Below are 14,206 nucleotides of genomic sequence, written 5' to 3'. Positions count from 1 at the left end.
CTAGGGACGCCCTCTAGGATCCCGGGACGCCCTCTAGGATCCTGCCTTTCCCAACCGGCCGAAGGATCTGTCCTATCACTAAATCTCTGTCCGATTTCTGTCTAAATTCCCATTAAGAGACCAGAATGGGCGCTTCCTCCTCCTCCCTAGGGGACTCTCAGCCTAAACTCCTCACCAAATTCTGTACACAAGATTGGCCTTATTATCCTCTAGATAATCAGAACACATGGCCCCCTGAGGGCACACTAGATCCTAACATTCTACGAGACCTCTTTAACTACTGCCAGTTCCTAAAAAAATGGAAGGAGATCCCCTACATCGAGGCTTTTCACCTCTTGGCTCAGAACCCCACCCTCTGCTCCTCCTGTGCTCCCTCTCAAGTCCTTTTAGCCTGTAAACCATCTTCACAGTCACCCCTCGATTCTTCCACCTTCGACCCTGCTGATGAACCCCCACCCTACTGACCTCCACCTCCCCCAGCGCCTCTGGCGCCTGCTCCTCCTCCCCCGTCATCCGTGTCACCTTCTGCACCTCCAGTGCCATCCACTCCTCTGTCTTTACCCTCCCCTACTCCTGACCCACTAAGCCCCCCTTTCACCGGTTCCCGAGGACCACCCCCCACCCCTTTAACAATCGCCCCACTACGTGAGGTACCTGGGGCTGAAGGAGTAGTTAGGGTCCATGTTCCCTTTTCCCTAGCTGACCTTACAGAATTAGAAAAAAGACTAGGCTCTTTCTGTACCGACCCTACCACCTCCATTAAAGAATTCCAATGGATCCTGCAGGCCTACAGCCTCACACATCATGACATCTTCATGCTCCTAGCCAATACCCTCCTCCCCAAGGAACGCTGCAGGGTCTGGGAAACAGCCCAAACCCATGCCACTGACACCCATCGTACCAATCCGGATCACCCGCCAGGCCCCCAAGCAGTCTCAGAACAGGAACCTAATTGGGATTATAACACAGCCCAGGGAATCCAGGCTCGAGACCATTTTGCCTCTTGCTTAATAATTGGCCTCAAAATATCGGCTTGCAAGGTCGTCAATTTCCAAAAAATTCAAGAAATTGTCCAAAAAAAGGAGAAAACTCCCTCCGAGATCCTCAATAGATTAACTCAGGCCTTTCAACAATACACTAACTTAGACCCCAACTCAGAAGACGGCCGGCATGTCCTTGTGACCTATTTCCTGGCCCAATCCTTTCCCAACATTAAAACTGAACTTAAAAAATTAGAGCAGGGTCCTGCAACCCCTCAGACCGAAATCCTGGCAGTGGCCTTCAAGGTTTTTCATAATCAGGAGGAGGAAAAGGAACGTCGAAAACAAAAGGCCGACCACGCCAACTTCCAGATGTTGGCCTGGCTTATCAAACCCCCTGGGCGCCCTCCCACAGCCTCCACCTCTAAGCCTCCACCTGGAGCCTGCATTAAATGTGGAAAGGAAGGGCATTGGGCAAGGGCTTGCCCCACCCCCAGGCCACCCACCACTCCTTGTCCAAAATGCAAAAAGAAGGGACATTGGGGATCTGATTGCCCCCTCTCCCGAAGGGGTGAGGGACCAACTGCCCCACAGTCCCCCGAACCATGGACACCACCTATGGTGGGCCTCGCTGAGGAGGACTGACGGAGCCTTGGGCCCTTCCAGACCATCTCTATAACAAAGCAAGAGCCCAGGGTATCCATGGTTGTGGACGGCCACCCAATATCTTTCCTCCTGGACACTGGAGCCGCCTTTTCGGTCTTAAGGGAATATAAAGGCCCCACCACCTCCAGCAGCTCTCCTATATTCGGGGTAGGAGGTAAACAAATCTTTCCCCAAAAAACCCCTCTTTTAACCTGCTGCCTTCAAGGCACTCAATCCGTTTTCTCCCATTCCTTTCTAGTCATGCCACAATGCCCCGTTCCCTTGTTGGGTCGGGACATTCTATCACGGCTTCAAGTCTCCATTACCTTGCCCCTGTCCTCTTCCTCTTCCCCCGTTTCCTTCCTCCTAGCGCTAGTTCAAGCCCAAGATCCTACTGATCCCACCCCTCCAAAGAAGTCCTTATCATACTCTGGTTTCTCTTCAGATCGCATAAATCTTTCGCCTTTTACAAAGAAGTCCTTACCCATCTTAACGCACCCTGTTAACCCCACAGTTTGGGACACTGCCAGCCCTGCTCTGGCCCAGTGTTCCCCTGTACACATAAAACTAAAAGACCCTTCCAAATATATTTGTCAGGCTCAGTATCCGTTAACCACAACAGCCCTCATCGGGTTAAGCCCCACCATTCAGGATCTATTAGAAAAGGGGTATCTCCGTCCCACTCGCTCCCCTTTCAATACTCCCGTACTCGCTGTAAAAACGGGACAAGCTCTAGGCGTCCTAGGACAGAATTATGGCCCCTCTTTTGCCCCCGTAGCATACCTATCAAAACAGTTGGACCCCACTGTACGAGGCTGGGCACGCTGTCTAAGAGCCCTAGCAGCGGGGCAGTTACTGCATAAGGAGGCATCCAAATTAACATTTGGGGCACCTCTCACCATTCTCTCACCACATCACCTCAAAGACCTCCTGAGCTATAAGGCTCTCCAATCCCTCCCACCTTCCAGAATCCTAACCCTCCTAACCTCGTCTCTGGAAAATCCTGCCCTATCCTTCACTACCTGCCCACCCCTAAATCCAGCCACCCTACTGCCTATACCAGATTCCCCCAACACCCCTTTGCACAGCTGCGTAGAAAGCCTTCAAAATTTTATACCTTACCGCTCTTCCATCACTGAGGGACCCCTATCTCATGCTGATCTCACATGGTTCACGGATGGCTCCTCATTCAAGGAAGGAAACACTCATTATGCAGGGTATGCCATAGTCTCCCATGATTTGGTTATAGAGGCCCAACATTTACCCAAGGGTACTACCAACCAGCAGGCCGAACTTATCGCCACCATGCGAGCCTGCGTTCTAGCTGAAGGAAGAACTCTTAACTCATACACTACGTCTTTCATATACTTCTCTCTCATGCCGCCATATAAAGAACGCGGTCTGCTTAACACCAAAGGTAACACAATCACCAACTCAGCTTTAATCTCCACATTAATTGAGGCATCCCATTTACCTTGTGAATTAGTAGTTATTCATTGCAGAGCCCACCAGAGGGATGATTCCCCAATCACTCGCGGAATTGTAAGGCTGACCTCGCCGCACACACTGCGGCAATGCACCCACAGACACAAAACCAACTTCCCATTCTTCCATACTGCTCCCATGGTTCACAGACACCCTCTCAGCCTCAACCGCCGAATGATGATAAGTCCTCTCTCTTTTGCTTGCTCCATGACCTGTTTCACTCTAGCCCCTAAACTTTATCCCAGTTTTTACAAGCCTTCTTCTCAGTCACCCCATCTGACAAAGCCCTCTTATGAAAAATCTCCTCATGCACAATCTGCCAGCGTACCAATCCTAACACCCCTCTCAAACCTGGGCCATACCCCTCCCACCAGGCCAGAGGTCTCACACTCGCGGCCGACTGGCAAGTCGATTTTACACACATGCCTTCCGTCCGGCGCCTCAAATACCTCTTGGTGTTTGTTGATACATTTTCAGGATGGGTAGAGGCATTCCCATCATCCAATAAAAAGGCCTCCACCATAGCCCAGACTCTCCTTTCCCAAATCATCCCACGATTTGGGATGCCCACTTCCATTCAATCTGACAATGGACCTGAATTTACCGCCCAGGTAATACAGAAACTCTCCCAGTCACTCTTCCTCCCCTGGCACTTACATTGCCCTTACCGACCTCAGGCATCTGGAAAGGTAGAGAGAACCAACAGAACCTTAAAGGACATACTAACTAAATTGTCTCTGGAATTACACCTTGATTGGGTCCGTCTTCTACCTCTCGCTCTACTCAAGCCCAGGGCTCTCCCAAAAAGGCCCTCCAATCTTTCCCCTTTTGAAGTAATGTATGGTAGGCCCCTCCTACCCCCAGGGATCACAGCAACTGAAGGACCCATACCACCCACCATGGACTTACCCTTGCTCTCCCACCTTCGCACCAAATTATGGAAGTACCAGGACTGGCTACTTCCAGATCCGTCACTTTCCAAAAATAATCTTTCACTCAGCCCAGGCCAATTAGTATTCTACACTTCCCCGGAACCCAAAACCCCCCTAACCCCTAAGTGGGAAGGCCCATGTCCTGTCATCCTTTGCACTCCAACTGCTGCTAAACTTGCCCTGCCAGGTAATCATGTTTCTCCATGGATTCATATTTCCAGGCTGAAGCCTTACACTCAGGATCCGCCCTTGGCCACTGAGAACTCCAATAACAAGCTGCAAAAGAACTTAACACACCATTCTTTTAAGTGTATCCCTCATCCTACCGACCCTTTCAAACTCCGCCTATCCCGGACCTCAGCCTTACGCCCAATTCCGGAGACATGAACCTTCTCCTTGGCTTTTCATTTCACCCAGGGAGCTTTCAGGCCCCTCTTCTAGCGCCCCAGGGTCACCCATTTACACCTGGCAACAGATCATTTCTTACACACTCATCTTTCTCTCTCTCTCCCGTAAACTGTTTTCTCTCATGCGACCGCTCCTGGTGGCCATCCCCTTAAACGTTTCCCTTCCTCAACCATTTATACCCACAGCGTCGCCCCACCAGGCTTTCTTCTGGTGCAATGGAACCCTCTCTACCTCCATCCTGCCTAATCTTACTGCCCCATGCCTTGTTGTCACCATCATCCCTCAACTCACTCTGTACACCAGTTCAGAACTGTTCCATCTTCTTCATCCCCCCTCAAAGCAAAAAAGGGCCGCCTTCCTCCCGATCATGGTTGGTATTTCCCTAACAACATCAGCGGTCGGAGCCGGCCTGTCGGGAGGAGACTTAGGACACAGTTTATGGGCGGTCGAGAAGACATCAATGCTAAACTTGAAGGGGCTCTGACTTCCACTGCCGAATCTCTTTCCTCTCTACAGAGACAGATCACCTCTTTAGCTCAGGTCACCCTCCAAAACCGTAGAGCACTAGACCTCCTCACCGCAGAAAAAGGAGGTACTTGCATCTTCCTGGGGGAAGAATGCTTTTATTATATCAATGAATCCGGTCTAGTAGAAACAAACATCATCAAACTCACCGACTTAGCTTCCAGCCTACGAACCACATCCAGTTCTAACCCCTTTTCTTCTTTTATCTTAAACCCTATCCTAACTTGGATTTGGCCCATTTTGGGACCTCTAATCATTATCGTCATAACCTGCCTTTTCTTGCCCTGCATCATTAGGTTTCTTCAAACCCAAGTGGGAAAAATCTCTAATCAGGCCTTTAACCAGCTTTTGCTTAGAAACTACCAGCTTCTAGGTACCGATGAACCCCCCGCCTCATTTCGTGAGTGCCTCAGCCGATGCTGAAGAGACACCACCTTACAGAGGAAACGCATTCCTACACGCCCTTGTCACCGACGCCTGGTTGCTCCCTCCGGTCTCCAACTACGAACAATGGAACCGGTGCATATTCGACTTGTGGCTTCAAGGAATGTTTATGGACTTTTCCCCTTCTGAAATTACTTGTTTCTCCACCCTCCTTTGGGGTTTCATAATGGGTATTTATGTACCTTCCTCCTTTTGCCCCCCCCCAACGCCCCAGTTCAGCAGGAAGTAGCTCGATGACTTCAACGTCCCCTTTCCTAAAACAAGAAAAAGGGAGGAATGTAGGGACCCAAATGTCCCAAGGGATCACACCCTGATCACATAACTCCTTCTCGGCCACACCCCATCATGGCGCTGGTTGCCCTCTAAGTACGGATTGTATTTTAAGCCAATCAGCCTTCCCTAGAAGCCCTACATATATGTGTGTGTGCCGCCTAATAAACGAGCTCTCTCTGGTGGATCGTCAACTGGTGTCGACTCATCCTTTCAGTATCTACATCATAGAGTATATATGAGGATTAAATAAATCTAAAGTTGAAAAAAAAAAAAGAGAGATGGGCAGAGAAGGGGTGTTCATTCAAAGGAAAGCGAGAGGTAGAAAGAAAACACAAAGATGTGAAGCCAGGAACACCAAAGAGCATTTCTAGTAAGAAGTATTTAACAATGCCCAAGGAAGAGGTCAGATAAGAAGAGTGACTAAGTAGATACTACTAGAAACAGTGATAAGATTATCATAGATGACCTTGACAAGGGGAACCTTAGGAGTGATGGGGCTGAAGCTCATGTAACAAAGCAAGCTGAAGAATAATGGGAGGGAAGGAAGAGCAGACAAATTTTAATTTTTTTTTAAAGATGACCGGTAAGGGGATCTTAACCCTTGACTTGGTGTTGTCAGCACCACGCTCTCCCAAGTGAGCTAACCCTATATAGGGATCCAAATCCTTGGCCTTGGTGTTATCAGCACCACACTCTCCCAAGTGAGCCATGGGCTGGGCAGGCCCAGGGCAGACAAATTTTAAGAAGTTTGGCTTTGGAGGAAATGGAGATAGTATGGGACTGAACAAGGAAGAAGAGTTTGAGGAAGGAGGTGTGTGTGTATATATGTTTAGTTTTTAAAAATGGGAGAGAGTCGGATATATTTAGGGGGGAAAAAAGGCAAAGAACAAACAAGTTTGATGGCAGAAAGCTGAGGTTATCTTGATCTGTGAAGAATGTGGCAAGGCCAGCTGCAAAGCATAGTTGTGGGTAGGGTAGTAGGAAAGGGGCTTGGAAAAGTTAAGCAGCCACTATGAAAGAATGCCACCTGAGGAAAAGGGCGAACTGCTGGGCAGCACCAAGGGCCAGGATGAAGCTGCAGATTAGGAAATAAAGGCAACCCTTAACTCTGCAACTACGTCATTTCCCCCAGCTATGCTTAGCAGTGTGGATATAAGCTCGAAGTGTGCATCCAGGGATTGGAGGAAAGTCAACTCTACAACGGATCTGAGGATTTTGGCAAAGGAGAGTTGGGCCTATGTAGGCTTGATAGGGAGGGTAGTGAAGCCTGGACATAACTGATAAGGGGCTTGGGAGACAGGTAAAATAAGGCAGAAGAATAGTGTGGTGTCAGTAACAGTGTGAGAGGGTAGAAAAGCCCCCAGTGGAAAAGGAGACAGCAGTTAGGAGAGATAGGAGGAAAAACAATGGTTTTGAGAAGAAAAGCACTACATTTCTATCCTCTTAGCTACCCACAAAACACAAGCCCTTGAGATCATCCATATACTCCTGACTTTTCCCTCACCCTGTTGTTGTTCTCCTTTGCTCTGGCTACCCACTACTCACTTTCCAATGTTTTTTCCACTGTCCCCTGGAATGCCAATTCCATGGCAAAGTGCACTGAACTTTCTCTCCACCTCCTTGTGGAAACCTCACTTTCCTGACAATGTTGTCTCTCCTGCAATCCTCTGAAGAGGAAGCCCAACTACCATTTTGGGGATCAGACTCACCTATAAATTACTGTCCTCAATCCTCATGTACCAACAACGAGCAGACCCTATCTTCCAAGGGATACCCTTTCACTGTCATACATTGACTCCAGGACAGTTTCACTCATTCACGCAACATAGCAGGCACCTGACTTAGTCTCTCTCTCTCTCCACTTTCAAGTCCTGTTATCAAGAATACTCATTTTTTTATGTGTACAAACACCTCAAAACTGTCCTTGCCTACTCACTAAGAAACAAGGAGCTGAGCTCCAAGAGGCACTTTTTAAAGTCAGTTGTGGTAGACTCACAGCAAGGGGGTCAGTCTGTTACAGTCCCAAAAACAAATAAGTGAATTAAATTAAACCACTTTAAAAAGGCAGATTTTAAGAGTCACACTTTTCTATAACCAAACTCTTCCTCGATTACTTGATACTTTTAAACAGTAATTTAAAAAGCAGAAGAACACGACAAGAATAATTCTTAGTATAACTGAGCCCAGTTCTATCGCCATAATTCTAATTTATAATTGTAACTTTTCTAGTAGGAATGTTTTGTGAAATGTCTCAGTCATCAGTATTTCTAATTAACTAGTATTCACTGAGTAGGCCCCTCCATTCTGACCCTACCACCTTCGAAAGCTTCATTTCAGAGCTAGAAATATCATCCTTTTTTTTTTTTAAAGGGGAGAAAATGAAAAGCTACTATGCTACTTTTGTTCATTTTATACTGTCTTAAGAAATACAAGGTACCCACCCCCAATTTCAGATTCTTCTAACTTTGTTTATCCATTATGGATCTAGAAACTAATAATTTATATACTGCTTTCACATTATTAGATCATCCAAACAATTTTGACGATGTAATTTTGGCCATAAAAATTGCAATCCAGGGCCCGCCCATGGCTCACTTGGGAGAGTGTGGTGCTGATAACACCAAGGCCACGGGTTCAGATCCCTATATAGGGATGGCCGGTTAGCTCACTTGGGAGAGCGTGGTGCTGACAACACCAAGTCAAGGGTTAAGACCCCCTTACTGGTCATTTAAAAAAAGAAAACTGCTGGCATTCAGCATTGTTACAGAACCTATATGATGCTCACTTAAAATCAGGGTCTGCTCTGGTAGCCAATATCTGCATTACTGAGTCAAATAATCAGTATAAGATAAAATAAGGGACTTGAGGAAGTAATGGGGGTGCTAAAAACAAACTTCCTGGTGAATGCTAAGAACTCCTTGGATAATGGTGTGAGACTTTTGCCACATTTCCTGTCACAAACATTACATAAAATGTGCCACACAACAAGTCAGATGGACCCACACAAGTCTATAGGATGCCATGCTGCACAAGAGACACCAAAGACATTTATGGATGCCTCCCTTCCTTCTTCCTTCTATTTCAGAGCCAGGGACAATTAGTCCTTTTCTTACACTGTAACCGTCCTCAGTGTGCCACACATCCTTTGGGAACTCCTGTGCATAAGCCTGATATTCTCTGGCCTTTGGGCATTCTCTGCTCTTCCCCCACCCACAATGACCTCACAGGAAATCAATGACAGAACAGTGCATAAAGCATACACAGAAGTGAGCCAAAGATGCTATGAGGTTCTTCAAATATTGTCAGTGATAGTAATCTTTTCCAGTTCTAAAACAAGAACAAACTCTGTAGAGAAAAACATAAATATCAGAATGACTATATGTTGAACTGAAAATAAAGCAGAGCACTTATATTTAGTTATTGTGGCAGCTGACTGTTTCTGTGTAGATCTTTGGAAAGATAACTTCTTTCACTCTATGTGAAAATTCTAAATCTTTATCTTCCCACCATAGAACTTCTCAACACATAAAGAAGTCAAAAACAGTTACCAAGATAGAGCAAGGAAAAGGAGCATAGAAAAAGTAGTAACTAAATTATCATGGCAATGTCTTTTTGTCTTCAAAAGAAATAATGTAGCTTTTTATTTTTATTTTTTTATTTTTTTTTTAACTTTTATTTTGTCTATATACATTGTGGTTGATTATTGTTGCCCCTTACCAAAACCCCCCTCCCTCCTCCCTCTCCTCCCTCCCCCACAACAATGTCCTTTCTGTTTGCTTGTCGTATCAACTTCAAGTAATTGTGGTTGTATATAATGTAGCTTTTTAAATAATATAGCAATTTAAAAAATTTAAAGTAGATTTAAATTTTTAAATCTACTGGGTAAGAACTAGGCCTGAGCCTATTTGAAAGCACATTGAAGGAAAGTATTACCTACTGGATAACAGCGGTATGCTAGGTATGAAAAAAGATTAATATCTTTAATCACTACTCATTTAGCTTTAAAACAAGTGAATTATTACTTTGTATTTAGTTCTTTCAACAAGGGGAAGAGGAAGTCAGAAATCTAAAATCTTACAGTCAATATGAAGCAGCTAAACAAGAGGAACATGACCAAACTCCACCTCCTTTATAAGACTGATACATTGTCTTTAATAATGCCAATAGTACTAATAATAGAAACATAGCCATTGTGGTCTGATTATAAAAGGCCCTACACCAGGAACAGGAAGCCCAAGATTTTTTTCTCTGCATTGCTACTATGCCCATGTTATGTACAAATCAAGATTATCACCCATATTTTAAGGATGCGGGAAATGCTCACAGTCTACTTTCTTGAAAAGAAGGCTGACGGAAAAATGAGATAGTTTAGAATTTATAATTTCTCAGAAAAAAAAAAATCTAAATCAGCTCAGTTCACCACAATTATAAGCCTTCCACACCAAGAATACCTCAAACTTCTGCTTCTTTTCGCCCCAACTACACTTACACTTACAGTGAGAGCTATTACTAGCAATTAACAAAACTGACCCATTTTCAGATATACTGGTACAGTTTCCTAAACATGCTGGATACAAGAGTTACCTAGGGGTTATTACTTAAAAGAGATTCCCAGACCCCAAATCAGATCTACTAACAGAATCTTCAGGTAGAAACCTAAGAGTCTGAGTTTTTATAAGCACCCTGGGTAACTTCTATGCTCAGGAAACATTTAGGAAATACTGTAGCAAGAGCAACTCACTCTAAGGAAGGACAGTAGATTAGAAACCACTCATTAATCCATTAATCACTTCCTTACTCAGTATACTTCAGGATAATATTAACATAATGCTAGTTAGGATTCCTGAGTTTCTGTGTACTGTACTCTGTACTAAGCACATCTTATACATTAATTCACTAAATAGCAACAATAAACTTTTGAGGTAGATGCTAGTTTTATCCCAGTTTTGTAGATAGGGAAAACTGAGGCTTTACATAATTTACCTGAGATCACACAGATTATGAGTGGCTGTTAGTTCAAAACCACTCACCACAAGGCTCAATTCTAGCACGACGTAAGAAAAGGTTATCACATGGCAAGAGCTGAAGTGGAAAATTTAGGTTTCTTGTTGACTGGTTGTTTCCCTGACATCAATTTAGTTTTTTAATCTGCTTGTGATTCAACTCTTTTGCCTAAATTAAAACTAAAACTAAATAGTAACAACTATTTTGGATACAAGAACATCATCTAATTGTTTGGGAAAAGAGGCAAGCTACATTACCAACAGTGATTATATAAGTGATCCTAAATGAAGTAGGACTGTAGACCTGGGCTGAGATGCTACTACTATTGATTAAAGTGAACCCCAGAATAATCTATTTAGTGACTGGGTAACTGGGCTACTATTTTGTTGCAAGAGGAATAGGGAGGACCCAGATTAACCGTTAGAACATTTACCTTACACTCAAACCACAAGAAAGAATGACCATGTGACTGCTACTAATAGTCTAAGTCTCAAAACTATAAACTGGCAATCAAGCATAAATTCTATTAACATTTTATTTTAACATTGTAAGTATATTCAGATTCGCAGGATGGATCCCCACTATGACAATTACATCAAGACTAGGTTATAAAGTTTTACTTATTATTCATATACCTGCATTGTCAGATTTAGGGGGGGAAATGACTTTGAAAGAGCCAGTAAAGGGCTTCAGAAGAATATGTCATGCGGGGGCTGGCCCCGTTGCGCTCGGGAGAGTGCGTCGCTGGGAGCGCAGAGGCGGCGGGTTCAGATCCTATATAGGGATGGCCGGTGCACTCACTGGCTGAGCGTGGTGCAGACAACACTGTGCTGAGGGTTGTGATCCCCTTACAGGTCAATCAATCAATCAATCAATCAATCAAAATAAATAAACAAATAAATAAATGAATGAATGAATAAATAATAAATAAATAAATAAATGATTTTTAAAAGAATATGTCATGGGGATCTATTGAACAGTGGTGACTACATCTTATGATATACAAAAACCTACACATAATTTACAGCCCAATACACACTTGTGCTCTCTGTATTATATCCTAAGAAAATTATTATGTGCACATAACAAGAGACACATATAAGAAATGTTAATGGCAGCATCATTTAAAATACCACCCTAAATGTCCACAAGAGAATGGGTAAACTGTGATATTCATATAGTAGAATATTAAATAGCAGTGGAAAATGAATTAACTAGAGGCACACTTAACAAAACTTACATGTTGAATTAAAAAAGCCAGTTGCAAATGATTACCTTCAATGTGATACCGGTTAGTTTTAAAACATGCTTGTTTACTGATACATATCAAATGCAGTAAAAATATACATACAAAGAAATACACAGAAATAGCAAACATTAAATACCAAATTTAGCATAGCTTTGGGGTGGGAGGAAGAAAAGGTAGTGCAACAGAGTTGAAGCCACAGGTATTTCCCTCCTCACATACTCTGGCCATGTTTATTTCTTAAAAAGAACAGGGTAGGTACCTGAGTGTTCATTTTAAATAATCAAGCTAACAATTACTTGAATCCCCAATGCTATTTTAAGACCTCGAACCTTGTACTATTAGATTGAATCATATGAAATTGCTGGGTTTGTTGTAGGTCAAAAAGTCAAATATTAATCCATATGGTTCAACCTAATATTAAGAATTCTCTATACAAAGAGCAAAAAATGGTAATTGTTCATTTCCCCCCCAATAATTTATTATTAAAGTGGTCTATACTTAATAACAAGACTAAGGAAACTGGGAAATAATACTGAAGTACAATGAATCACTCAGAACTGTCAGTGGATGAAAAACAAAGATAAACTACATCTAGTATACAGAAACAAATTACATAATTTAGAAACACTTATTGCACAAATGTGGTCAAATTACTCTCCTTTGATACAAAGTATTATAACAATTCCTTTCAAAGTACTCATACATGTTAATAAATCCTTAAAAACCCATATTGGACAAAACAAGTATTTATACTTATAAGAACTGAAGTCCAGAGGCGAAACGACTGGTCCAAGATCAAACAAGCAGTTAGTAGTCAAAACTAAATCCAGGTCCTATTCCAAAATTAGCCACAATAAATTAATAGAGAAGGTCAACAAATAAGTGATTTTTCTTTAGTTCCAATCAAAGATCAGGAAAGGAAGAATTCAGGACAAGAATCAAAGAAGTTCTATCTTAATATAAAAAGTTCTAAGTTATAATTCTTTTTTGTAATGTAAAACTCATTTTCCATAAAAATAAAATTTAGGTAATGATTAAGCTACTAGATTAGCTCATAAAACAGTGGATTTATAATTTAGCTAGAAAACTATAATCCTTCAATAACCCTAAAGTAAGAAAATATACACTACATAAGCAGCAATTCTCTCCCTCTCTTTTCTTACATGTAAGTGCTACTAACTTGGGGGCAGGGGGTTAAATTAGAAAGAATGTTGAAAGAAAGAGTTTTGAAGAAAATATTGACGGAGATTTGGAGGCACTGTAAAAAGTTTTCAAAAGTAACAGCAGTGCATTTTTTAGTGAAGAAATATCACTTTTGAGAATAATCACACACACAAAAAAGAACAATCACAGAACCAAGATAAATAATACAAGACAGGGAGAGAGATTTTTCCTGACATAACAGAGGCAGAAAGTGAAAGAAAAGGGTCAGAAAAGACAAATGAGAATTTACTGAAGAGGAATTAACAAGGATACTCCACAGCAAGAGGCAGAAGAAACAGTGGCACTGCTCCACAAGGAGTTTCCATGGTACCCTATCCAAGTTGCAAGGATGCTATCCAAAGTTAAGTGAGTGGAAGAACTGGCCAAAGAATATGAGGGCATCTGGGTTGTTTTTGCACACACTGGGCATTTTTAGCCCAAGAAATATGCCTACTGAAATCTACCAATGCCTACAATTAATGTCTTATATATCTTATTTTTGCTTCCTTCTGATTAGAAAAGGCATGCCACCCAAATCTTTTCAGTTATAAATGGCAACCTGGATAGTCACTATCATTCAACACCAGATGTCTCTGGTATGCCTGCTCTCCTCAGCAGGCTCTACTACAAGGAAAATAGCTGCCAGGACACATGCACATTACACCATTAGAGAAGGGGAGTGGGAAGGGAGACAAACCTGCCTCTGCATTCAGCTCCTCTAGAAGCCCGCTGTTCCTCCAGGTAGCTCCTGTGTCCTGGCCGCCTACAGAATTACTGTGCTCTTGAACTACTGCAGCCGCCAATAAATTGTCCACATTTACCACTTCTGGGTCAGAGCTGGTGTCAGACATATCATAATGAGCTACAACTGGAGGTCCATCTAGGGAGGAAAGAAAATGTATACTTGTATCTAACTTGTGGGGTGAAAAATACTTCTGAAACTAAATAAGAACCCTCTAAATGCCAGTTGCCTTTACCTTATTATTCTATCTGATCAGAAAAGCTGCACTTTATAAATCTAATATTTTGTACATGATGTGAAGGTGGGAAAGATAGAT

At 43.0% G+C, this 14,206-nt stretch overlaps 1 protein-coding gene across 9 annotated transcripts in view; it reads right to left on the bottom strand.

The window, feature by feature from the left end:
* Window positions 1-14,206, bottom strand: part of ARK2N (arkadia (RNF111) N-terminal like PKA signaling regulator 2N) — a 91,489-nt gene that overhangs the window by 18,402 nt on the left and 58,881 nt on the right. For 8 of the 9 annotated variants that reach the window (XM_063076840.1, XM_063076843.1, XM_063076846.1 and 5 more), the window contains one exon: window positions 13,846-14,028. The exons of the other annotated variant lie outside the window; for it this stretch is intronic. In XM_063076840.1, the coding sequence (XP_062932910.1) occupies window positions 13,846-14,028 (183 nt within the window). The remainder of the gene's footprint in view (window positions 1-13,845; window positions 14,029-14,206) is intronic. 9 annotated transcript variants of the gene reach the window in all.

Source organism: Cynocephalus volans, chromosome 13, assembly GCF_027409185.1.
Source record: "Cynocephalus volans isolate mCynVol1 chromosome 13, mCynVol1.pri, whole genome shotgun sequence".
Lineage (NCBI taxonomy): Eukaryota > Metazoa > Chordata > Mammalia > Dermoptera > Cynocephalidae > Cynocephalus > Cynocephalus volans.
Note: the sequence above shows the minus strand (reverse complement) of the source record. Positions and strands in the feature narration are given on the sequence as shown.